At 31.3% G+C, this 25,251-nt stretch overlaps 3 protein-coding genes across 6 annotated transcripts; 1 reads left to right on the top strand and 2 right to left on the bottom strand.

Annotated features, from left to right (window-relative positions):
• Positions 1-223: 223 nt before the first annotated feature.
• TwdlE (TweedleE) lies at positions 224-13,686 on the top strand. 2 transcript variants are annotated; one of them, XM_074135028.1, is made up of 4 exons: positions 224-504; positions 9,781-9,954; positions 11,168-11,476; positions 13,282-13,686. In XM_074135028.1, exons 1-4 carry the CDS (start codon positions 490-492, stop codon positions 13,417-13,419), a joined length of 636 nt encoding a protein of 211 aa, XP_073991129.1. In that variant the 5' UTR covers positions 224-489; the 3' UTR covers positions 13,420-13,686. The 2 variants fall into 2 exon arrangements, with proteins under 2 accessions (XP_073991129.1, XP_073991128.1); XM_074135027.1 differs by lacking the exon at positions 224-504 and adding an exon at positions 6,408-6,557.
• Positions 13,687-14,481: 795 nt separating this feature from the next.
• On the bottom strand, positions 14,482-18,642 carry LOC141457776 (uncharacterized). 2 transcript variants are annotated; one of them, XM_074135026.1, is made up of 3 exons: positions 18,506-18,642; positions 15,049-15,459; positions 14,482-14,980 (listed from the first exon to the last, which is right to left on the bottom strand). In XM_074135026.1, exons 1-3 carry the CDS (start codon positions 18,512-18,514, stop codon positions 14,660-14,662), a joined length of 741 nt encoding a protein of 246 aa, XP_073991127.1. In that variant the 5' UTR covers positions 18,515-18,642; the 3' UTR covers positions 14,482-14,659. The 2 variants fall into 2 exon arrangements, with proteins under 2 accessions (XP_073991127.1, XP_073991126.1); XM_074135025.1 differs by lacking the exon at positions 18,506-18,642 and adding an exon at positions 16,180-16,337.
• On the bottom strand, positions 14,482-24,401 carry LOC141457774 (uncharacterized). Of its 2 annotated transcripts, XM_074135022.1 has the most exons (4): positions 24,256-24,401; positions 22,368-22,778; positions 21,404-21,765; positions 14,482-14,645 (listed from the first exon to the last, which is right to left on the bottom strand). In XM_074135022.1, the coding sequence occupies exons 1-3, from the start codon at positions 24,298-24,300 to the stop codon at positions 21,445-21,447; spliced, it is 777 nt and encodes a 258-aa protein (XP_073991123.1). In that variant the 5' UTR covers positions 24,301-24,401; the 3' UTR covers positions 14,482-14,645; positions 21,404-21,444. The 2 variants fall into 2 exon arrangements, with proteins under 2 accessions (XP_073991123.1, XP_073991122.1); XM_074135021.1 differs by lacking the exon at positions 14,482-14,645 and having other exon boundaries at positions 21,177-21,765; positions 24,256-24,400.
• Positions 24,402-25,251: the final 850 nt, after the last annotated feature.

The raw sequence follows: 25,251 nt of genomic DNA, 5'->3' as shown, positions 1-25,251 counted from the left end.
CTGAAAGTAATTAAACTATTATTAATAATTTTTAAGCTATATTCTGTTCATATTCAAGGAATCCAACTCTTTCTAGTGGACAACTCAAAAAAAATGAAAACAATTCTTATCCGATTCTTCTTTACAATTTTTTTAGTACCTTCAATTCCAAATTATGAAGCAATAAGTGTAATATTTCATATTGTTACATCCAGAATATTCAGTTAAAGGATTAATTACGAGGAATTAAAATAGAAAAAAAAAAAAAAAAACAATCCATCCTGAGAAGAAACAGGTGGAAGTTCCCAACGATCCCCTCTCTCCTAAGTTTCTCCCTCCTGTGTGCAAGCTGTAGAACTAACATATATAAATAAAAGTAGAGGAAAATAACAAACATATATCTGAAGAACATACAGTGGTAAATATAGATATTATACTTTATTGGGTACATTCTAGTGAAAAATCGTTCCTACTGTTGTCCCATCAGCATCCAGCAGGACAGTCTTCAACATGAGGGGATTCCTGGTAAGTGCAACAACCCTCAACATTCAGAGCCTGTTTCTTAAACATTCTTAGGATTATAACGGCGTGCTTTTATCAGTGATTTGATCTAAACACAATGTTTATTCTGTGAATATTTATTTTGGTTTTAGTTTTGAGTGCTGCTAGTTCAGTTTTATTTAGAAGAATTGGCAAAAAATGGGCATAGTTTGATGCCTTTACAATAAATTTTAATAGATTCAATAAACCTGGCTGCAAAAAAAAAAGGAAAAAAAAAGCTAACACCTATTTGTTTCGTTCATTTAAGTTTGTGGTTTTATATTTTTATCGTCCATTAACCTTTCATTTTATCGTTTTTAACCTTTCAATTGTAAATTAATTTTACAAAATCAGTGCTCTCGAATATCACAGAAACTTAATTGACCCAGGTTCTCGGGCCTTATACTTTCCAAGTAACTTTCTTATTTTCCTCATCACATTGTCAACAATTCTATAAACCCAAACTAAATAGTTGTTTTCGCAGTATGCTTTGCACAATGTTTTTTTTTCTTATCCCACGCGTGATTATTCATTCCAATTAAATGCACTTGGTAACTGCAGCAATATTCTCAAATTTAAAAAAAAAAACTAATATTTGAAATAATAGTGCATAGTTCATAGTTACTCAGAGAGCTAATAAAAGGGAACACAAACACCATATTTACTGAAACATAACTACTTATGCATGCATAACGCGCGCCTTTTCTGCTTTGTACGCAGCTAAATCGTACACCATGTCTTGTGTAATGAACCCGAAAGACATTTTGTGTAATGTGAAGTTGAAATATTTGTGTTGAAGTAAAATAAGTTCTAGCTAGATCCCAGCTTTCGTCATTCTTTGTCTAAATATAATTTCGGCATTTTTGGGATAGATATTCCTAGATTTAAAAAAAATCTTTAGGATAATTTGATTTTTGTCATCACCATCTGGTAGTTACGGATGAAATGTAGTTAAATCTATCAAAATATTTTTATGCATCTTTGTTTTCATAACCGAAATATTGAAAATATCAAACAAGTCTTCGTGTTAATATTTTGATATTTTTTTGCTGGTATTTAGTGACGAGGCTCAATTAACAACAAGATTTGGTATTAATTCTTCATTATTGTTTAACTAGCCATAACTTTCTGGTCTATACAAAATCAACCTGTTAATTAAAATCCAGTCGATTTAAACACCGGTTAATTGTCACATCTTGGATCAATGTTAATTTCTCTAAAATCTTTTGATAGAGCCTCTCAACTTGATTACGTTATAATGAAAGTTATCATATTATGTGTAATATAATTTAGAATGTACACTTCGATTTTTTTTTCTTTCTAAGATTTTATACTCACTCATTTAGTAGCATCTATTTTGTTATTGCATTCTATCTTACTTCCTCATTTTATTTCTATCTAATTTCTTTACCTCTGTTACATTTCTGCTTGCTTAAAATATTTGTTTCCTGGTTTCGCTGCTTTCCTGGTTGAGATTTGCATCGAGCACTTCTATTGGGCCCTCAAGTTTTCATTATTGTATATTACTTATTATTTCTTTCAATTTGAGTCTTCCTATAATATCGAAGGAATGCAAACCTTCTTCCGAGTTGTCATTGGCGATAATGCCTTAATCTGATAATCCACTTATTGAGCACGCCTTTAAGTAAATACAAAGTTGATTAGTAAATAAAATGGAAAAATAATTAAGTACTTTCTTATGCAAAAGCGAATAATTCGTCTCTTGAAGAATACCAGGTCTGTAAATTAAGTAATGAGACAGATTTTTTAATTTTTTTTATTCAAAAAGAATTACAATTCTATATTGTCACCTTTATTCTATTTGTCACACTTGAGTTATATGCACGTCGTTTTAAGTCATTGTTTTAAGAGTACATTTTTATTTATTTATTTATTTTCAAAGTTACTACAAAGTACATATTTACAGAAGTGGCAAATATTCTAGCTCCTACTCAGTTATAGCAAATATACACCGGCTAGAAAGGGTGTAAAAATTTAATTAGATGGAAAAATGAATTGTACATGAAGACAAAATTAGTTAATATAAAGGAACGTTGCTATATAATTATGGGGAAGGAATTGCCAAAAACTCTCGTATTACAGACCTGTAACAAATCAAACTTTTATATAGACGAACGTTCATTTAACCATATCTATTTAACTATGAAAAACAAAAGTTTTAGCAAGTTTTATTTCTTGTAACAGCGAAATTTATGTCAGAAAATTTTGTAAAAATATATTTAAGAATAGTGTAAAAACTTACGGATAACAGAGTCATTAGATTACATTATCAGGAATTAGATTGCTATATTTTATTAGTTAGTCGAGTTCCTCATCCTGGGATGTATTTAATTAAAAGAGCCTATACGAGCTTCTTTAGGTGACCACCAAATCAAGAGAACTAGTTGTGTCAACTTGGAGGCCAAGCGAAAGTGCTTCCACAAGCTATCCTTCTATCAACGTAATGAACCACTCAGTTAATTAACTCTATACTGTACTGGCTGAAGTCGTATCGTGTTGGTATCACATTTGTTGCCGCATATGGAGTAGATTATATTCTAACATATCATGATGCCTTTCATTTAGAAAAGTCACAGATCTTCTGAATTTAGTCTACTATCTACATAAGATTTCTATTCATAATAAATGTATTTTGTTAATGCTAGCCAAGTTGTGACAATTAACAGGTGTTTAAATCGACTGGATTTTAATTAACAGGTTGATTTTGTATAGACCAGAAAGTTATGGCTAGTTAAACATTAATGAAGAATTAATACCAACTCTCGTTGTTAATTGAACCTCGTCACTAAATACCAGCAAAACGTTTGGATCTTCAAAAACCATCTTTAGCGTCCAGGTCAATTGTAAAACATAAACTCAAATCATTTTGGTGCAATGTGGGCCATTAAACGTATAACGAGGGTTAGAGAGGCGTTATTGAATTGCAGTCGGTGCATAACTTATTATAAGACAAGTGCATTGTTGTTATGGTCCAAAAGTGCGTTCATTACATTTTCTTTTTTGCACATATCAGCTACCATCATTAAACAGTAATTCCAGCCCCTTAAATTATCTCGCTTTAAGAAGTTGAAAAAGTTACAATAATTTTCTTACCTTTGCAAATCAACTTTCATTCTCTTTACTAAATAATATTGATGTGTGATCCACAATCTATGTCAGGATTCCTACACTTATGTTCCGGGTAAGCTTCTAAGATGTAATGATAGCACGGTCGGTGATCACAGAAGGAAGCAAACTATCACGGAAACAAATCTTTGATGTTATTCAAGATGTGTAATTAGAAGGCAAAAAATAAAATAACAATATATTCAAACTTTCACTATAAAAACCGTTTAAAAAGTACCTAGTTTTCAGTCCAAGATAAGTATATTGTTTAAAATTATTATATAACTGGTGGTTTTTGATTTCGTACATTTAAGAATTTTAAGAATCAGTAAAGTTAGATGAAATAAAAATTTTGGGAACCTAAAGGGTAAACCTGAAGGATTCGAAAATTTAAATACAGTTTTCTGTTGGGGACCTATAACAGGTTAACGCTAGATATAGTTTAAACATTAACTAGTATGAAAAGTATTTAGTAAATATTGATCTCAATTATTTGTACCGTTAGACCGAAACTCCTTCAGTATCCTTTTAAGAGTAAAGCACTAAAAGTACGAACGATTAATTCTAGCAATTTTAACTGATATATCGAATATATTTGCAAGTTCATTTGACCCTTTATCCAAAGTTTATTTATTCAATATTTATAACATCGAATATCTGTGTTTATTCTATTGGTGTCAAGGGACTGTATTAATAAAACTAGATTTGATTATTATTAACTTAATAGATAGAACGAAGAAAAACACTTTTTTTATAAAATCGGGCTGCTTGACTGAATCGAGTTCCTGAACATCGCGTTTTCATCTATCAAACGGCAATTTCATACTATAAAATGATGGCTGATTGTGACTTGGTAGTCGATAATAATTTCCTCCATTATTTTTAATAGTATACATGGGCTATACCGACCTCATTTAAAAATGCATCAAGATCGTTGGGAGCTGTAGGGATCTTCCCTGAGCCCTATTTACAGGCTAAAAATCTCAAAATCGCACTTGTCCACCACTTGTATGTACCTTCTCGGAGAGGTTGGTAATTGCATTTAGCAAACAGCTCTTTTCTGTTTTTTTTTTTTCAATTCGCACTATGGGATTAATGGTGTAGGCTTGCTTGCTGTTATTTTTAAGCACCACTATGTCTACGCTGAACACCACAACTACAGTTTACATTTCTTCGAAGAAAGTGTTGTAGGAGGTCACTAAGAGTGCTCGATTACTGTAGCTTCACTTCATGATAAAGTCAGAGAAAGTAAAAAATAAACTACTTTTTTAAAACATTATTTTATTATTAACTTTAGTTTACTACACAATTGAGCTTACCAAAAAATTATGATAGGATTCCTACAATTTTCTTATTTGAATCAAACTTAAAACTCAATTTTTTACTAAAAACATTTATTTCAATTTACAAGATCTTAAAACTTTTATTTAAGGTAAATTTCAATTTTTGAAACTGATAAGAATTCAAATATCTACACCAATTTCTTCTTTCGCAGTAGTAAGTGAAAGTGGAAGGAATAATTATCAGATACCTCGTAAATCTGGTCACTTTTATCTTCATATTCTTAGAGTTAATTTAATTAACAAAAGTATGGTAAAATTGCTTTCTAAAAAAAAAAAAATCTAATACTAAATTCTACCCGTTCGAGTGTAAAAGAAAAAGCATCTAAGTTTGCTGGGCAGTTTAAATTGAGTTTATCACGTTACTAAAAACTAACATGCTTTAGATTGACAGAAAAACATAGAGGTGTAAACCTAAAGAAACTGAGATGAAATGAATCATGATATAATCTTTAATTAACATTTTTCTAATATTTGGAACCTGTTATATGACTACAATTCAAAACCATTCGATCAGTTGTCAACTAACTATATAAATTTGTTGTAGTTTTGGATGTCTTAAATATGTAATCAAAAAATTTGACCCACTAGAAAAAGGAACAATATTGAGAAAAAAAAAAGAAAACGCAAGAGAAGAGATAAACAGTCTTTATTGCGAGGAAATGATTAAATGTTGTGTAGAATCATTGAAACAAAAAAAAACTCTAAAATTTGACGTAGTCGAAAATGACCAATCTTGTCGAAAAGAATAAAATAAATTGAAGAAGATTTTAAAAGTCTTTGCAGTTTACTTCAATGAGAAGACTTAGGGTACTGATTACCTCATATATTGATGTGCCTTAAAAATTATTTATTTTAATTTAAGGTTTATAATCAATGTGCGTAAAATGAAAAATAAACAACCAAGAAACCATCACCTACATAACACATATATACTCAAGGTAGAGCAAGGATTAAAGCGATGGTGTACATAATGAAAAGTGAAATGTATAACAGGGAAAGCAGTTTTACTTATTATTATTGTATTTATGTTCGTAAGGAAAGTGCATTTTCCATAGTTCACGTTGGGTAACATATATGTAGAATATTGATGTTATAAACTCTCATAGGTACGTGTTTTACAACATAATGATTTAGTACAGTTTTGTAGTGGTAAATATTCTTCTCACCTCAGTGTTATCTATTTCACTTTTCAACACCACAAAGATGATTTACTTTCACTGATGAACTACCCCACCCATTTAAATACTATCATATAACCGCTACTGCGGTTAAATTAAATCACTATACACACATAAAAGTGCACATCAGCATAGTAATTGGTATTTGAGATATCCAATCAAAATGAAAGAAATATAAATTAAGAAAACTAAAAAAAAATAATCATCTTCAGAACACTTTATTATAGACTGATATAGTTTGTTCGGTGAAAGCTTAATGTGTATTATTCGTTCGAAAATCATTGGGCAGTATTACTGTTGCACTGTTTGTCACTATTACAGTCATTATACCAGTCCATATCTTTCTGTATCTCTACACTTCCTTGTTATACAACGTTATATCTTGGCCCAAGTAAGTAAAACTTGTTAAATAAATAAATAAATGTTTGCTCGTAGGTGTATGTAGAAAATATATAATCCTTCCAAAATCCAGACCAGAATTTCAATTTTAATGATTACGTTTTATTTTAAGTATTAATATTTTCGCCCTTATTCCTGATATTAGAGAAAACAAAAAAGTTTCTCAATAACCCAGTGTTTTCCATGTTTTGTTGCAATCAAAACACCAATCGCTCACATTGTCAGTAGTTTTTTTTGTGTCTATTTCTCAGGTGGGGATTATTCATTACCTACTAACTTAATAAATACTTCTGGTGGTAATTGTGCCAGTTAAAATTCTGAATATACTCAACTATTGTTCAAAGAAGTGTTGCAGAGTATTTTTCTAGATGAGAGGATCACCGTTAGCTTCATGTCGATTTAAATACTTCCTTTTAGCAGCTTCGAGCAGGCTTGATCAGGAGCTGGTAAGTGATTGATAGTTGCAACTGTTCCATCAATACTCACTCGCGTGTAAACTTATCTAAATGTTCGTTGTAGAAGGAGTAAACACTATTTTTAATCACAACTGATAAAAATAAATCATTTATTTCACAAAGGATCAAAATAAGGCAGATTTCAGTACACTTATTCTAATTCTCTCGATTGCAACTACAGCCTGGGGAACAGTACTCACTTTCAGATTTCTTTCTAGTCTAGAAACAAAGTTCTGAAAATTGTAGTTTTAGGAGACTACTCTACATAATGAGGTTCTTTTGATCTATTTGGAACTCTTTGTGAGGTAGAGGAAGGAATATCAGTCATGACAGAATGTTTTGGTTGGGTAAGAAGATTACGTTCAGAATCATCAGATTAGGTTTGGAACAGATTAACGTAGAAAAGCTAGGTTGGGACAGTTTAAGGTGGAGGAGTTATGAATGTTAGATGGCTAAAGTATGTATCTGTACTTTTATCTTCGGCTTACATTTCAGTTCTTTCTGTTTGGGGTAGCTATAAGGTCCCAAAGGGGCTCTGGGGTTCGGTCTCTCCATACAGAAAAGTAATAATATACTTATGTTATTTACTACGTCACTCACTGCATTCTGGAGGTAATGTAATAATTAATATGAACAGTAGTAGATGTAGTGCGATGCACTAGAGCAGTGATCCCTTTTGAACAATTACGAATCTAACAGGATACTTTTGGAGTTTTTCGTTTAAAAGCTCCACAATAGAGCTTTGTGAGTTTGAGGTTTGAAAGAGTTATGTGCCAGAGGTGAAAAATCCATTCAGCTAATGACAGCTAATTTGGTAGATCAGGAAATCATTTCAAAGCATTGATTCTGGAAATCTGCAGAGCTCAAGTTCTAGTTTGAATATAATCCATTGTAAATGTAATCGATTTTGTCGGTCATTTCTGATTTAATAATTGGTACCAGATTTCGAAAGAGTTTTTAAAGTCAACAACCTGAAAGTGCGAACTTATTTCTCCATTGAAGGAAAACTTTCTGTTCTAGAGAGATAAGAAATAATCTAATTTTTTTGTATTGTTTATTTCCTGTTTTTCTTTCGACAGAAGACAAAGCAGATGTACGACAGTCAGAGGTATTCTCTCTTTTTTTCTGAGCCCACTAATTCTAGCCTCGCTATTCTATCTCACTCCAAGTCTAATATTCTTTACATATCCCAACCGAAACGCACCTAGTATACTAGAAATGCACACCATTAACGCTGTTCATCCAGCCGATGATAAAAGGAATGGGATAAGATGGGAAGATGGTGTTGATGAAACAAGAAGGAATACTCAAACTAATTGTCTTATTGTTTTACTGTCACACAATAAAACTGACAGTGAAAGTTTTATTTAATGTGCATTAATGAAAAGAAAAATATTTAAAATTACGTGATTCAACGTTTGTAAAAAAAAACAATGGAACTGAAATTGATGGAACTTAAAATGAATTTACTGTTTAATTATATCGATAACTGTTTAATTAGATCGTTAACTTATCTGTATTATTGCAGATTTTCATCAACACAGCTTTATTAAGCAAATAATGATTACTGATGAACACTATCTATCATTAATACAATTATTTAATCACAGAATCATTTAACCAAAGTCTTCGGAAAGATTTACAATTAAATTAGTATGGTAAATATAAATTAAAATATTACACAATTAAAATTGTTCTGGTTTTTAGAAATACACCTTTCAAAGACTTGGTAGTGTGATTGTTCTTATTATTCTGAAATGAACGTATATCTTGTATTAATAAAAGGCCAATCAGTAATTTAAATGGGTGTCATATTGGAAACCTCCTGCTGAATTTCTAAACTTGAACACTTTTATATAAATTTACTTTTCAAATTAAGGATTATTACTTTTCATTCAGAAAAATTATATTTGAAAGAAAATTGTCTGAGTTTAATAATTTGACAGGAGGATTTCCAATATGACATCATCGGATCTCATATACTGCATTAAACCAACTCTTTTCCTCTCTACTAGAATAATTTCTCTTTAAAAATGTAAACATAAAGCACTTTTCAGCCGTATTGAACTTTGTTTTAATCGAATTATATAATTTTCAACTATATTAATAGCTGTTTTATCGGACCTCTGCATCAGCTACAACTTAAAAGCTTCATAAAAAAAATGGAGTTCACCATGTGGCAAAAAACTATTGTTTTGACTATTGCATTTTTCGACTGCAAATCTGAACCAATGACGGAATAGTAGAGCCTTAGATAAACACCTACTTTTTCAACCTCGTTCTTAAATCAATCTCGTTCTCAATTTCATTATTTCATTTTTCATTTTTACTACTATTAACTTACTGACTAACTGATCAGATCTACAGAATATATTTATATTATCTCATGTTTTTAAATTTCATTTGGATGGGTTCTAAAAAATAAGACAATTGGAGGAAATTAAATTGCTTACAAATGCTTATTTAAAAGAATACAAAAATCGAATAAACATGACAAAAGAAAGGTATTTGAAGAAAATTCTTTAATTCAATGTAGTCCCAAGCAACCTTATGAGGTTTATTTCACGCAAAGCTTTATTATTATTTTATATTGTATAATTTTTTAAAGACTCATTAATATTTTGTGTCAATTGGGGTATTGATTCATTTTTTATAGGTAATATGTTGGGCAGGAGGCACATAGCCGTAGGATAGTTAACAACAATATCATCGGTATTTTCAATTTTTTTTTTTTAATTTATTTTATTTTATTTTTTTTAGGTGCTTTTGGCCACACTAAGCTGTGTGTTGGCGAGACCTGGTGATATTTCTGGGGGTGGTGGCAGTTTTGGAGGCGATTTACAATTAGATAGTTATGCAGCACCACTGCCATCTACCGGTGGAGGCAGCTACCCATCTGGAGGCCCAGCGCCACAGTACGGTGTTCCACAACAAGTAACTATATTTTCTTTTTTAATCATTTATAATTATTTATTTTTTGCTTTTGAGATACATTAGCTCTTAGTAGAAAGTGGAATCTGTACGCCTCATACAAATGAAGATTCATTAGTCTTTAATAACATAATAAGAAATATTTGATATTTTTAATGTTGCCAAAATATTTTTTTAATTCACATAATTAAATTTGCTGGTTACAACTTTTGTTATAATTGAATATATTATTTGTGAAGGGAGAGGGGATATATACTCGAAGTAACAAAATATTTTTACTCTAATGCACTGTAATATTTAATGTCAAAATAATTAACGTAACAATTGCTATCTGATTTTGCAGCAAAATTGTATCATTGGGTGCTACTCCGTTGTTCTCAACATTCAACTTACAAGGGTGAAAGTAGAATTCAGTGAAATTAACATTATTCTATTTATAAATAGTTCTATATGAATTCTTTAAGAGTTAATAATGCAGTTTTATTAGAGTACAAGTTCTTAATCTGAGATCCTGGAAGGATTTTGGGAGGTCTGGGAGCTTTTAAAGAAAGGAACTTTCCTATGTTCGAATGAAAGAGATGATAAGAAAAAAAATGTAGTATGGAACAATTGAGACGTTTTTTTTCTTACTTCAAATTCAATTTAAACGTTTAGAATGTGGGGGTACTGCAGATTCTTCTACGTGTGTAATGATTTGGTTTTGATGACCCTGTGTTGTAAAATTTTAAATAAAATTTAATATTTTAAAATTCAGCAATGCCCCACAATATTTAAGATCAACTTCGTAGAATCTTCAGAAATTCAAAACTACTTTCTGAAAAAATATTTCAACTAAAAGTTAGGTGGAAAATAGAAAGTGAGGAACTTCCGAAGATGTTATTAAAATGATTTTAATTATTATCCTGTGAAAAAAACTAATAAAAAGTAGGGCAGTATTTATGTAATTATTATATTTAGTTTTTGGGACCCCTGACTGGTCTTTCCTTGAGTTTTAGGCGACGGTTAATTTTTTATATTTTTAGTTTTGTGTGTGGATTTTTTTTATTAGCCACTGGTTCGATTATTAGACTAAGGTACAATACTAAGTAGCTTTGCTCGTATAATTATATTTATTTATCATTTATTACAATGTAATAGGTTTTAAAGATTCCTACATTTTGAAAGAAGTATTAGAATAAGACAGTCAAAGTTTTACTTAATTCTTTTAAATACTCAGGCTCCTGTAGTACACAAGCACGTTTACGTACATGTACCACCTCCGGAGACAAGCTATCCAGCCGCAAGAAGGCCCGTACAACCGCCTCCACCACCACAGAAACATTACAAAATAGTATTTATTAAAGCACCAACTCCGCCACCACCCACTGTACCTGATATACCAGCGTTACCACCTCCAGCCGAACAGAAGACCCTGATCTATGTTTTGGTTAAGAAACCAGATGAGGCACCAGAAATCAACATCCCTACACCAGCACCAACACCGCCAAGTAAACCAGAAGTATACTTCATCCGGTATAAGACACAGGTAAGCACGCTCTCTTTTTGTTTTGTCATACTGTTTATAAGTATAGGGCGTTTACAAAATAGGGAAAATTATTAAGATAAAAGAAACGTTTTGTGGGTTTTAGTTTAAAATGGAGTGGTAATCTTAAAAGTAGATAACTTTACTTAATTATATTTAAAAATAATTCAGCATTGACTGAATTAGTTTATTCTTTTTTACAAAAAAAAAAAATGTTTACAACAGTCAATAGCACATGTGAAAACGGTCCAGTTTCGATTTAGAAAGCCATTATTTTCAAAATAGACTAAAATGTACCAAAGTTCAGTCTGCCGGGAGAACAAGTTCGAAGTAGGAAGATAGCTTTTGATTAATTCATAAGAAAGAACCATTGATATTACGCAACTCTTGTGGAACTATATTTTACATTCCTTTTTTTAAACAAAATTAAATGGCGTAGTTTTAAAAGAGGAAATAAGTTTATGAAACAGACAAAGTATTCGCATAAATATTTCCTTGAACACTGTGCAACAATAAATGATTTAATAATTCATAATAATCACTGGAGCAAACACACTTAAAAGAACGGTGATAACCTCTCCTTGTCCAGAAAACAAAGGATCTGCAGGAATGTTTAGTGAAAACGGGATGTTACAAATATATTGTTTACATAACATTTATTACTAGTAAATATTACTGTACAATTTAACTACATAATGATTACAAATTACCGAACAGATGCCAACAGAAAGCAAGTAAATTATATTATTCTGATTTCGGCACTTCTGAGTTTAACAGTCCGTAAAGTATATAAATCATGCACTTTTCACACTACCGGTATTGCTAATATGAAAATTAGTTCCATGGAATACCTATTATATTTGCATCTATTAATTAAATTTTGTACACTACTGAATACTCAATCAAACTGTGTGAATGCTATTCCATTTAAAAAATAGTGAAACACCCGTGATAATAAACTTCATTCATTAACTTAGCAAAATTTGTAGCAACGAGAAAGGTTATTTATACTGTCACAAAGTGTAAGTGTTAATAAATGTTTCAAACACGGCAATAATTTTAAAAGTTTGTGAATAAAGTGGTGATCTATTATTTGGTTGGAACATTGGACGTTAAAGGAATTAACATTTTGAAGGCATATAGCCTGCTAAATTAGATCCCAGACTCATTTGTCGCAGCTTAAATTAAAATTCTTGAGGTTTTTGAAAATTGAATCTAGAAAAATAAAACAGAATCTTGTTCCACATGTTCCGCTTGTTACATGGCCTAAGATTTTATTCTTAAGTCTTATTTGCTATGTTATGTTCTCTGTGCCCAAAGTGCAGATTTCAATGCAATCAAATAAGACACATAGGAGTTTTACATAGGATGCCTTTTACATAGGAGCCATAACATGAAATTGTAATACAGATTCTTTAAAAATAAAAAGCAAATGTAGACAAGAGGGTAATATGAAGTAAAATATATTAATATTAATACAAATTTATTTAAAAAATAAAATAAAGTTAAATTCATAGCAATAAAACATTTGGTAAGAAAATTAATTGATGTTAAAAATGTTTTAAAACTAATTATTGATTAAATTTATAATAATAAAAATTGAAAGTATTTATGACTTAAATTTAGGGCTTAAACTCTTATAAATAAGAGTTTTCAATTTCTATTGCCCTTTGTGTTAAGATGGTCACCTTCATTGACTGTTGAACTTCTCAAACTGACTTAATTATCACATGCTTATACTCATTATTAAAAAAATCTAGCCGCCAGAGACGTGACAAAAATTATTAAAGTATTTTTCTTTGTTTCAGAAACAAGAAGGATATGCCCCATCTGGTGTACCTCAATCAGAATATGGAGCTCCATCAGGCGACAGTTTTCCTTCAGCAGGACCTTCAGCTCCTTCATCCTCGTATGGAGCTCCTTCTGGAGGCAGTGGTCCTTACTAAGACCTATGATATCAACTAAATGACCCTTCCTTGTATAAATCCCATCGAAACCGACCAAGGCATACTTCTCATCGGACAAGAATAATGAGACCAAAAACGTTTGTGTAGCGCGCGATCGACTTTTCCTTTTTTAATCCTAGTATTTAATAAATTGTACCTTATAATTTTTGTAAAAAAAGTGTGATGTATTTTATACGCCTTGCCATTTTATTTTCTACATAAAGCTTTTTTTTTAATTAAAAAAAAGATAATAAAAAGAATGTTTTATTTATAATTTATTAATTAAACCTTATTCTTTTGAAGTTTATTAAATGTATTATATTCTGTGATCTGAACTTTACCATGTTGTAATGTCTATCATTGTAAATTCCAGGGTTCAATGTTTACATTATATACCCATCTAGTTTTGTTTTTTATTTGACTAAAAACAAGCGCCCCAGATTTTTTTTCATATTAGTCTTTGCAGATTGGATGTGTTTATGTAAACATGGTCAGGTCTGGGTGCATCGACAAGAATCTCAGATTTATTGGGCTAAAAACTTACTACATCACTGGAACAAACCAAAAGGGAGTAGGAAATTTTGTTCTGTTAGTTTCACTTCCATAGCTTACTTACCATCTTTTCCCGATCAATGCAATACTTAGCTTTTTCATAAACGGAAAATGTTCTTCTTGATGCTGGATACAGCAGAATTCTTTTACAGCTTGATCTAGTCAATATTTCAGCCTCGAATTTTTGATAGTTGTTAATGTTGATAGGTAACGCTTCAGCAAAATAAACAACTTCTTATTGAATTGAAAGATCAATTTGATCTTGCTGGTTTTTTGAACCCGGAATTTGAGCTATTTAGAAGTAAACTTGAATAGGGAGAGCTTTAAAATAAAGTAAACCTGGAGGTTCGGTTGGTTTACAGGTATTTAAAAATTTATTTAATGTACATTGTTAAAAATTTTATTAGTTGATGTACAATAATTTACGTTTTATTAATTACAGTATTAATAAAATAAGGTAAAATTTATGAACTGAAGTTTTCTCTTTCTCTTTGACGAAACAACCAAAGAGGCATTGAAACTTCAAATAAAATTTCTCTACATGTTTATTTTGTCTGATTATTCTGTATTTAATTAATTTATTTTTTAAAATTAGCGGAAATAGCTGTTACAATAAGTGAAAGGAAAAACTATTTAGATTTAGAAATATTGTTTATCCACAAGCATAATCGCAGGCTAAACTAATACATTATTTTGTTACAACACACTCTAGCTTTTCTGGATCAAATACAGACTTAATGTTAGCCGTATTTGGACATTCACGCCTTCTCATTAAAAATTTGTTGCCTAATTCTAAAGTACATTCTATAAAATATTTATTGTCATCTGGATCTGGCAGTAAACCTTCCTTGGTACAGTGGGGACGACAGAGATTTACTTCGGTACTGTATACTTGATTGTCACCACATTTCACCATGATACCAGTACTTTTTTCTGCGACACAGAAGAACGCGAAACTGTTATCTGCTGGATACAAGGCGTATTGTCCATTTTTTCCTCTGCAGTTTACCTACAAAATTACATGGAATACACCAAGCGTAAGAAATAATAAGTTAACTAATTTAATTTATAACTTACCGTCGAACAAGGATTAGTCACCGATCGTCTAACACAAGAATGTGTGAAGGTGCTGTAAACATCATTGCCCTTACATGTATAATCAGTGGCCGCTTTATTTATACATATGTGATATAAAGCACAGTTGTTTGGATCTGGATAATGACCATCGGTTTGTGGACAAGTGAAGCTGCTAATCGTTCCTCCACTACATTCTGAAGATGGTTTCGCAGAACATGCACGATCATTACAGTTGGGCGTAGAACCAGTGCATGGTATTACAGTTGGAGCTTTACCAACTACTGTACATAATCCTATATGAGTGCAATTTGTACATTTTGCTTCCACAGCTTTGCAAACATCAGTTGGTTGTGGTTGTACGGCAGTAACCATTTGGTTCTGAAATGGGTAAGAAGTTTGCGCTCCATAAACCTATAAATTAATTTTCAGTTAATAGTGGAGGAAAAAAACAGTGATAAAATACATGATATTTTACAATTAAGTTTGTTTTTTAGGGTGTTGTTGTATAGCCATTTTCAAAGCGACTTAAAAGATGTGAATGTGGTTCCTTAAGTGACAGTGTTTATTATTCATTCCTAGGTGACAGTAATTGTGAATGAGTTTGTATTGGTATTTCGTTTATCCCAAATTGTAGCAAAATAATTGAGCCTCTCAGGCCAAAAGGTACAGTGGAATGTTATTACAGGCTAGGATACGTGCAGAGTTGACAAAACCTCTATGAAAGTAATCTTCTTTCTAACTTATTTAAAAGTATATAGGAACAGAAAAAAGTTTAAACGGGCAATTTTTCTGACCAGTTTCAAATTGGGTTTTGAAAGAAATGCACATTTTGAGATCCTATGAAATTAAAAATGACTTTTGTAAGTCTTTTAAAACAGTAAATTTGTGCTATTAAAATATGTTTACATTATTATATTTTCTTGACTAGAAACAATACATATTGAGTGTAAAAAAGGTTTCCATTTGAGAAAAATTTCTTGAGTTATTTGTGGAAGGTGTAGCAAGAAATCTGGGTAAATGCAACTGAATTGAAAATTTCTCCTATTATGTAAACAAAATTATAAGAATTTTTAAACAGAAGAAAATATATAAATAAAAAGCATCAGATAATTACTAAGAGAGAATTCTTACCGATAATACTAAGGTAGTTAAGCAGATCAACTGTTTCATCTTCAATAAGTTTCAAACTTTCAACATCAACTTTTACAAAATGAGATTGTATTATACCAGAAACAGAAAACAAATTCGCTGATAAGATAGTGTTAACAAAAGGAGGTAGTGAATTGTCACTGATGTGGTAGTTAAACAAATACATTGACGCCATAAAACTCCGTAGGATCATTTACTGTTAGTTCTTATTATGTAACTAAATGCAAAATTTGTGCGAGTCAGATTTAATTAAAAATAATAATTTATTTCTTAACCAGTTTTAATCTTGCAGTGCCATGCTTCCCATCAATCACATTTTACTGATTGAATGATTTAAGACTAATTAGAGAATTTCATAAAGACTAATACAACATAATAGAACTACATGATGATTCCAACTACTTGGGAAGCAAATTTCATTTCTCAGAACTAATAATCTGTATAAATATGTTCTTATAGACATTATACGAGGTGTGGCTATTAAATAACGAGACTGATGCTGCTACAGAACAACTATGCATGCGCCAAATCCTAACGACCGACAGCTGGCAGCCTAAAGCCTTCTCTTTGATTGCAGCGTCTCACGTGTTTGTAGAGAAATCTGTCTGACCGGAACCATCGTTTGTGTAAGAGGTGTTAGTTTCGTTTTACCTGAAAACATGATACTACACATGTAGTAGAGCAACGAATTGTCGTGAAATTTCACATGAAACTTGGTTAAACCGCTACTGAAACTTATCTTTTATTAAAAGAAGTTTTTGGTGATGAATGTTTATCACGTGCGCGAGTTTTTGAGTGGTTTCCAAGATGGCCGAGAAGACGTCGGAGATGATGACCGCCCGGGTCGCCCTTCCACATCCAAAACGGATGAAAATATCGATTATAATTAATCAACATTACTACCGTGAGGGGCTTGCTCAACTCCGTGAAAGAGTAAGGAAAAAACGACCCGATTTGTGGAAGAACCAGTCATGGGTTCTCCATCAAGACAACGCGCCGGCTCACACTGCGTCTGACAAGACGTTTCTAGCCAAGTACAAGATCCCAGTTTTAGGCCATCCGCATACATATTTTGTTTCATTATAACAACTCTTTTTGTATTATTTAATTATTACAATTATTTATAGTTTGCAAATTATTTTACATTAATGTGGGTTAACGATTAATTTAAATATTGAGTAAGATACAGAATAAGGTGCATGACACACAAAAATAAATCATAGCCAAAAACCATTATTTGTTTGGATCAAATGTTTCCACTAGAAACTTTAATAGGAACTGATGTACCTTGTACCAAGATTTTCTTCAAAAGAAAGAACGAATTCAAAACTTGTGTAAAATGAAATATTTGACTTATTTCTGTTCAATTGAATTGAACATCAACAAAGTCATGCCAACAAAAAAATATTTTTTAACGCGGAAAGAATACAGAATGATAGGTAGATAGATAATGTCTTTATTAACCCAACTAAAATTTTAATACATACAGGGTGATCCATTTAAAACGCACCAATCGCTAATAACTTTTTAGGAAAGCGGAATAGGAGTTACGGCCAAAAACCTGATTAGGGTTATTTAAGGACCACTAGTTCTGATTGACAATGATTATGAAAACTACATAAAAAACTGAGGAAAATGACGTTAACCCATTTTTGATATCCCTAATATTAGTGGAGATATTTAAAATCAAACTTACAATTTTATCTATTAGTGAACGGTTTTCGATATTAATTTTCCACCACAAATACAAGTTTTGGGAAGTCTTACCCTAATCATAGGTCAAGAAGTCTTGCTTACTGGGTGCATTAAAATGATGTGATGATTGCTTTTATTTGATGATAAAACAAATTTATACTGACTGATTCACCCATAACCATTACATGACACTATATGTTTTAAAATATTCAATTATTATTTTTTTACATTGGGTCAGAAATAACATTTTTTGCAGTCAGAGGACATAACGTTTATTTAATAAACAATGACCTAGGCTTGATCGCTGATCATCAGCGAAGTTTGTGTGAAAAAAAATAATAATAAAATAAATAAATAAAATTTACAAATACTTGTGAATCTAAAAAAAAAGACAAATGAAATTTAAATGTTATATAAAAAATGTAAATAAATGTAGCAAAATAATTTAATAAAATAAATTATGTATTATTTTTATTAAATTATAAAATTCATTATACATAATCTGCCCCACAGAATATAATAAATTATACAATATTCCAGACACAAATCAAAATCGGAAAAATATCAATAATTGAATTCAGAAACGTGGCAATACTTATATTTCCACGCATACCTGCAGCATCTAATTAGAGGTAACCATCCTTTGTACCCATTTTAATATTGCACTAACTCCTCCAAAGCGCGAGTGCTCTTATTAAACTGTAACAATCTGAATTCCTTGAGACAAGGACATTCAGTGATTAAGTGATAAACATTCTCTACCTGAGACGTATTACAAATGCCTTGATGGCTCTCTAAGTGCACTGCAATTCAGATATAACAACTCTGCCCTGGACTCAGTTGTACAACTGATGTGATTTATATATTGACATTTAAATTCAGTTCTTTGTAAATTCTACATGATGAAGAATTTAGGGCTTTAGATATACAATTCTGTCGGAAATAGTAATTATAGCGAGGCTGAATAATTTTTAAATTAGACTACCTTAAGTATAAGTTATTTAAATTAAATTCTATTTCCAGTTCATAGTCTGAGGCTATACTATTTATTTCTTTGAATCAGAGACTACTGCATTTCATGATTTCTAAAGTGACTAACTTAGGACAAGGGATAATTATTAGTTCTAAGTATGTAAATTAAGTGGAGCTGAAGTGTATATACAAAAGGAGAAGTCTTAGACAATCTTTGGTGAAAATGTTTCTTATATGAAAGTGTTGGTGTTAGCGTTACATCTAAGTACTAGTAACTACAATATTCTCTATTCTATTACCGACCCAATTCCACTTTACACATTTTGCAGGGCGACCTCTGTTTTTTAAAAATCATAATATTCGATTTTTTCACATTTATTTTTAAATTTCAGACATTGCAATAGTTAGAAAGCGAGTCAAACATATTTTGCATATGACGCTAGTAGAACCAGGTCATCGACATATGCAAGGAGATTAATCCTTTCATTATTTAACCTGATACAGCCGTCTTTCAAATAATCCTCTAAATCGTTTATGAACAAAGAAAATAAAAGCGGAGTTAACAAATTTCCTTGTCTCACTCCCATTTCTATTTTAAAGGAAATGGATAGGCCATTTTTACACCAGACTGAAATATTGGTATTGTCCATTAAATCTTTAATAACGTTTACAAATTTTAATGATAAATCTAGGTGATGAAATTTAAAGACCATAGACCATCTGTCTCTCGATCAAGGCAGCGGATAGATCTACAAAGAGGGGATACACCTCGGTCCTTTTTTTGTTCAGTGCCATCTCTATTAAATTGAAAGAGTATAAATATTGTCGAAGGTACTATATTTCTTCGGAACTCAGCCTGAGATTCTTTTAATACATTCTCCTCAGAAATCCAATTATACTAGCAATATAACAGAAGCCCTGAGTAAATTTTACCTATTATATTTTCAAAGAAGATACCTCTACAGTTTCAGAGATCATTCGGATATCACTCTTTTTATACAGTAGAAATATAATAGCCACTTTAAAACTGATAGGAGCCTTACCTGAGTTAAATATAACATTTTGAACTTCCAATAAATAAGAAATAAATTTATCCGGAGCATACTTGAAGAATTCGTATGGTATTCGATCCGTGCCAGGGGCTTTATTGCTCCTAGAATTTTTTGAAACACCCATCGTTCTTCCAAAGTAAAATTTGTGTCCAAATTATTATTTGTAATCATGAGTTCAACATAGGGCATTCTGGAGGCGAACAAAGGAGGTTTATAAAGTACTACACACAGTCTTTAACTTCTATTGTTATGCCTACTCAAGGTTTAATTTTTTTGAAATTTCTTACTAATTCCCAAAAGTTTTTTCCTTTACTTGTGAAAGTTCTGAAATCAAATTACATTAATAATTATTAGCCTTTCATTTACAAACCTCTATATATTTACAATGGGAAGTAATATACGCAAATTTGTCCTGAGGTCTACACCATTTTCTGAATATATTTAACAAATAAAAAGATTCTTTCCTTAAATTTATACACTCCTCATTAATAAATATGAAGTTTAAATTATTTAGTACAAGCTTCTGGTAGGTATAATACGACAAAGTACATTTAAACACTTTATTACTTATCACTATTCTACATGAACAATACAACATGGCAACACACAAGCCTCTCTTCCATCACTATATGCTATATGTACAGGGTGAACCAGTAAGTAATGTCCATAGGCCTACTGTGTGTAGTACATCTAAAGCGGAGTTCAGTGACGTATTGGCCAACTTCATATTTTCCACTGTTGTTGACTGACATCACTTTACTTTTTTTTTTAAAAAAAAATCATTACTTTTTTACAATAAAAATATGATTGCTCAGAAATATTTAGTCCGAATTCGATTCTGGTGACACGGTTAGAAAGACAGATAAATTTTATAAAAATTGATACCATTTCGAAGCATAAGTTATTCTCCAAACAGCTTCAATCTTCCTCCGGATGCTGGAAAAATAAAAGTAATCGAAATTTTTAAGAAAACTCTTAAAAGGCTCTTATGTGATCATTAACAGACCTAGGTGCTGGCACTTTTTACAAAAGTTTCCTTGTTTAATGGGCTTTCAAACGGTGTATCATTTTCCAGGATTCCTTTTATATTCGTATGAGAAATTTCGTTTGTTTTACAAGAAAACGTGTTCACGAGCACACAATAGTGTTAGTTTATCAAGTTGTTTAATTCATTAAAAACTCTTTTAGATGGACCAGCAGTAAATTTTAAAGTGGATTGTCTTAAAATAAGGCAGTCAAAGGTTACAAATTGCAAAAAAGTCTAAACTCTCTGATATATTTGAGAAAATGGTAGGAAATATTTTAAACAAGTACTATTTTACAAAAATTCATATGTACTTACTCCAAATTACAATTTCACACACAACTACACTGTTGAAAAAGAAAAGAATGTAAATAAACCTTATTTTTCTTTACTGCTGTTACAATTAGTGAAAGAAAAAACTATTTATATTTAGAATGTTGTTTATGCATAAGCATAATCGCAGGCTAAACTAATACATTTATTTCAGCAGGAATGCATCTCTCATTATTTTGTTACAACACACTCTAGCTTTACTGGATCAAATACAGACTTTATGTTAGCCGTATTTGGACATTCACGTCTTGTCATTAAAAAATTGTTGGTTAATTCTAAAGTACATTCTATAAAATATTTATTGTCATCTGGATCTGGCAGTAAACCTTCCTTGGTACAGTGGGTACGACAGTGATTTACTTCGGTACTGTATACTTGATTGTCACCACATTTCACGATGATACTAGTACTTTTATCTGCGACACAGAAGAACGCGAATCTGTTATCTGCTGGATACAAGGCGTATTGTCCATTTTTTCCCCTGCAGTTCACCTACAAAATTAGATGGAATACACCAAGCGTAAGAAATAATATATTTTATTAAACGAATAATTTTCAATAAAAAAAAAAAATTCTATTGCAAAATTTATTGCCATTTATTATTATCAAGTAAAACTAAACCCTTTTTGGAATGTTACTATAATAAAATCCACTGTCAGTTAAACCAAGGAGAAACAAAGCACTCCAGCTATTATCTCACCACTATTATGTACTCTATTCTACAGCATTAAGACTTCTAAAAAAGATTTACGAATGAGATTGCGCATTTCATTACGTTGCTACTTTAAAATACCAAAATAAGTATTTAATCTTAAATGTTTAATAAGTACCAGATTGTAAAGATATTTATAAAATAATAAAGAAATTTTCGTTGCCAAAAATAATTGCAATGTGTGTAGTAAAACAATCTGTCTAAACAGAGAATTCCATGATACACAAACAGAAGTTTACCGAACTAGAAACTAGGAACAGCATTTTCTTTTTTCATCAAATCTATGTTTGAGTAATTTAAAGAAAAAATAATTTAATATTTATTAATTATTACTACGAATACACTTACATACTAATCCTAACTAATTTAGTTGATAACTTACCGTCGTACAAGGACTATCCCCCGATCGTCTAGCACAAGAATTTGTGCGGGTGCTGTAAACAGCAAGGCCCTTACATGAATAATCAACGGCCGTTTCATTTATACATATGTGATATAATGAACAGTTGTTTGGATCTGGATAATGACCATCGATTTGTGGACAAGTGAAGCTGCTAATCGATCCTCCACTACATTCTGGAGATGGTTTCGCAGAACATGCACGATCATTACAATAAGGCGTAGAAACAGTGCATGGCATTATAGTTGGAGCTTTACCAATTTCAGTACATAATTCTATATGAGTGCAATCTGCACATTTTGCTTCCACAGCTTTGCATACGTTAGTTGGCTGTGGTTGTATGGCTGTAACCAATTGGTTCTGTAATGGGAAAGAAGTTTGCACTCCATAAACCTAGAAATTAATTTTCAGTTAATAGTGGAGGAAAAAAACAGTTATAAAATACATGATATTTTACAATGAAATTTGTTTTTTAGGGTGTTGTTGTATAGCCATTTTCAAAGCGACTTAAAAGATATGAATGCGGTTTTCTTGTGACAGTGTTTGAAAGTGACAGTGTTTATTCATTCCTAGGTGACAGTAATTGTGAATGAGTTTGTATTGGGGTTGGTTAGCTTGAGTTTACTGGCGGTTGTAGCAGAATAATTGAGCCTCTCAGGGCAAAAGGTACAGTGGAATATTGAGGTTAGAATGTTATTAGGTTGGGATACGCGCAGAGTTGACAAAACCTCAAAAAAAGTAATCTTCTTTCTAATTTATTTAAAAGTATAAAGGAACAGAAAAAAGTTTAAACGGGCAATTTTTCTGACCAGTTTCAATTTGGGTTTTGAAAGAAATGCATATTTTGAGAACCTCTGAAATGAAAAGTGTCTTTTGTAAGTGTCTTTGAAAACAGTAAATTTGTGCAATTAAAATATGTTTACATTATTATATTTTCTTTTCGAGAAACAGTAGATATTGAGTGTAAAAAAAGTTTCCATTTGAGAACAATTTCTTGAGTCAATTGTGGAAAGTGTAGCAAGAAATCTGGATAAATGCAACTGAATTGAAAATTTCTCCTATTAAGTAAACAAAAGTATAAGAATTTTTGGCTAATCTTTAGAATAGCGCCACAGAGGCGTGGCCTGTTTATTTTTAGGGGGTGGGAAGTACAGCGCACCTACCGGGGAAAATTAAAACTACCTCCCGCCAATGTGCGGATGGTGCGAATTTCGTAGCGCTTATGTTTAGCGCGCATGCGCAGTACACATACTGCATAGCAACTGCTTCCTGTTTAATGTATTAATAGTTCCCGCGAGTGTTCTGTATGTGACCGGAGGTGCCGTTTTTTTGTAACTTTATGAGTATGAGCGTTTTAAATTTGCGGGTTGTTTTAAATTAAAGCATGATTGTAGTGTGAGTAAGAATGGAGTTCGACAAGTATACCCTCCTCAGGAAAAGGCCTCCACAGAATAAGGTAGTTTCTTTTTTGTTGTTCTGTGTAATTATTGTAATGAATGGTGTGACACAAGTTAAAAAATTGAGGGTGATTAGGTATGTTAGGAGGGGGGTATGGGGGGCGAAGCCACAAAAAAGAAAAAATCAGGGGGTGTGGGGGGCGAAGCCCCCCATTAAGAAATAAATAAAGAATTCGAAGTTATTCTGATTCGCTGTTACCATATAACCCGCTAGATTTAAGTGTAAATATAAAATAAAGAAATAGTTTTATATTTATATTTGAATATGGCGGGTTCTATAGTAACAGCGAATCAGGATCACTTCGAATTAGGCCACGCCTCTGGGGAGCTATTCTAAAGATTTACCGAATTTTTAAACAGAAGAAAATATATAAATAAAAAGCATTAGATAATTACTAAGAGATAATTCTTACCGATAATACTAAGGTAGTTAAGCAGATCAACTGTTTCATCTTCATTAAGTTTCAAACTTTCAAGACCCACTTTTACAAAATGAGATTTATTTATATCAGAAACAGAAAACCAATTCGCTGATAAGATAGTGTTAACAAAAGGATTTTCATGGGTGTGGTAGTTATATTGATTGACATTGACGCCATAAAATTTCGTAGAATTAATTACAGTTGATTCTTATTATGCAACTTATTGCCAAATTTGTGCGAGTCAGATTTAATTAAAAATAATAATTCATTTCTCAACAAGTTTTAATCTTGCAGTTCCCCGCTTCCCATCAATCACCTTTAAATGATTGGATGATTTAAGACTAATTAGAATTTCATAAAGACTAATACAACATAATAGAACCACATGATGATTCCAACTACTTGGGAAACAATTTATGTTCTCCAGAACTAATAATCTGAATAATATGGTCTAATAGACCTTATATAGTGCATCCAAAACAGATTAAAAAAGAGTGCGAGAAAAACAACCTGCATTAGTAGCAATGGTTAGTATTATAATATGGATTCACAGTTCTGACAAGTGCTAATCTCCCTGAAAAGCCATCTTTCATCTCAAAGAAATTTAAAAGGAGGCACATTCATATGCCCCTATGATATGAAGTATGTATCTGGACATACTGAAAATTATAAAAGTGTACAAACCTTCTTCAATCTGAATATGTTTGCAAAGCAATTTTTTCTTTTTAATTTTCAGGATATTTGCAATTTTTATCCAGGATAACCTATTCAAGATTGAATCATGGTGTACTAGAAATATATTTTTTTTTGTCATAAAATGAAAGTTACTGACTTCTTGTAAACCTGTATCAATGGTAAAAATCAAATGAAGCAATGTTCAAGGATCTGTAATTCTTTACACTTTTGAATTATTCTTCATAGAGCTGTCACTTCAAAAATATTAGTGGTGGTGGCTACATTTTTAAAGCTCGGAAATAATTTGTGCAT

The sequence above is a fragment of the Rhodnius prolixus genome, unplaced genomic scaffold (assembly GCF_049639745.1).
Source record: "Rhodnius prolixus isolate KJV_2025 unplaced genomic scaffold, Rpr scaffold_5, whole genome shotgun sequence".
In the NCBI taxonomy this organism is placed as follows: Eukaryota; Metazoa; Arthropoda; class Insecta; order Hemiptera; family Reduviidae; genus Rhodnius; species Rhodnius prolixus.
This window is presented reverse-complemented; position numbering and strand designations above follow the sequence as displayed.

Bases quoted from the DNA above. Each gene is read 5' to 3' on its own strand.
- TwdlE (XM_074135027.1), top strand. From the start codon at position 6,423: ATGTGTATTATTCGTTCGAAAATCATTGGGCAGTATTACTGTTGCACT. The intron at 6,558-9,780 runs GTAAGTAAAACT...TATTTTTTTTAG, and splicing joins AACGTTATATCTTGGCCCAA to GTGCTTTTGGCCACACTAAG. The intron at 9,955-11,167 runs GTAACTATATTT...TTAAATACTCAG, and splicing joins AGTACGGTGTTCCACAACAA to GCTCCTGTAGTACACAAGCA.
- LOC141457776 (XM_074135025.1), bottom strand. From the start codon at position 16,218: ATGAAACAGTTGATCTGCTTAACTACCTTAGTATTATCG. The intron at 15,460-16,179 runs GTAAGAATTCTC...ATTAATTTATAG, and splicing joins TAACTACCTTAGTATTATCG to GTTTATGGAGCGCAAACTTC. The intron at 14,981-15,048 runs GTAAGTTATAAA...GTAATTTTGTAG, and splicing joins TGACTAATCCTTGTTCGACG to GTAAACTGCAGAGGAAAAAA.
- LOC141457774 (XM_074135022.1), bottom strand. From the start codon at position 24,300: ATGAAGATGAAACAGTTGATCTGCTTAACTACCTTAGTATTATCG. The intron at 22,779-24,255 runs GTAAGAATTATC...ATTAATTTCTAG, and splicing joins TAACTACCTTAGTATTATCG to GTTTATGGAGTGCAAACTTC. The intron at 21,766-22,367 runs GTAAGTTATCAA...CTAATTTTGTAG, and splicing joins GGGATAGTCCTTGTACGACG to GTGAACTGCAGGGGAAAAAA.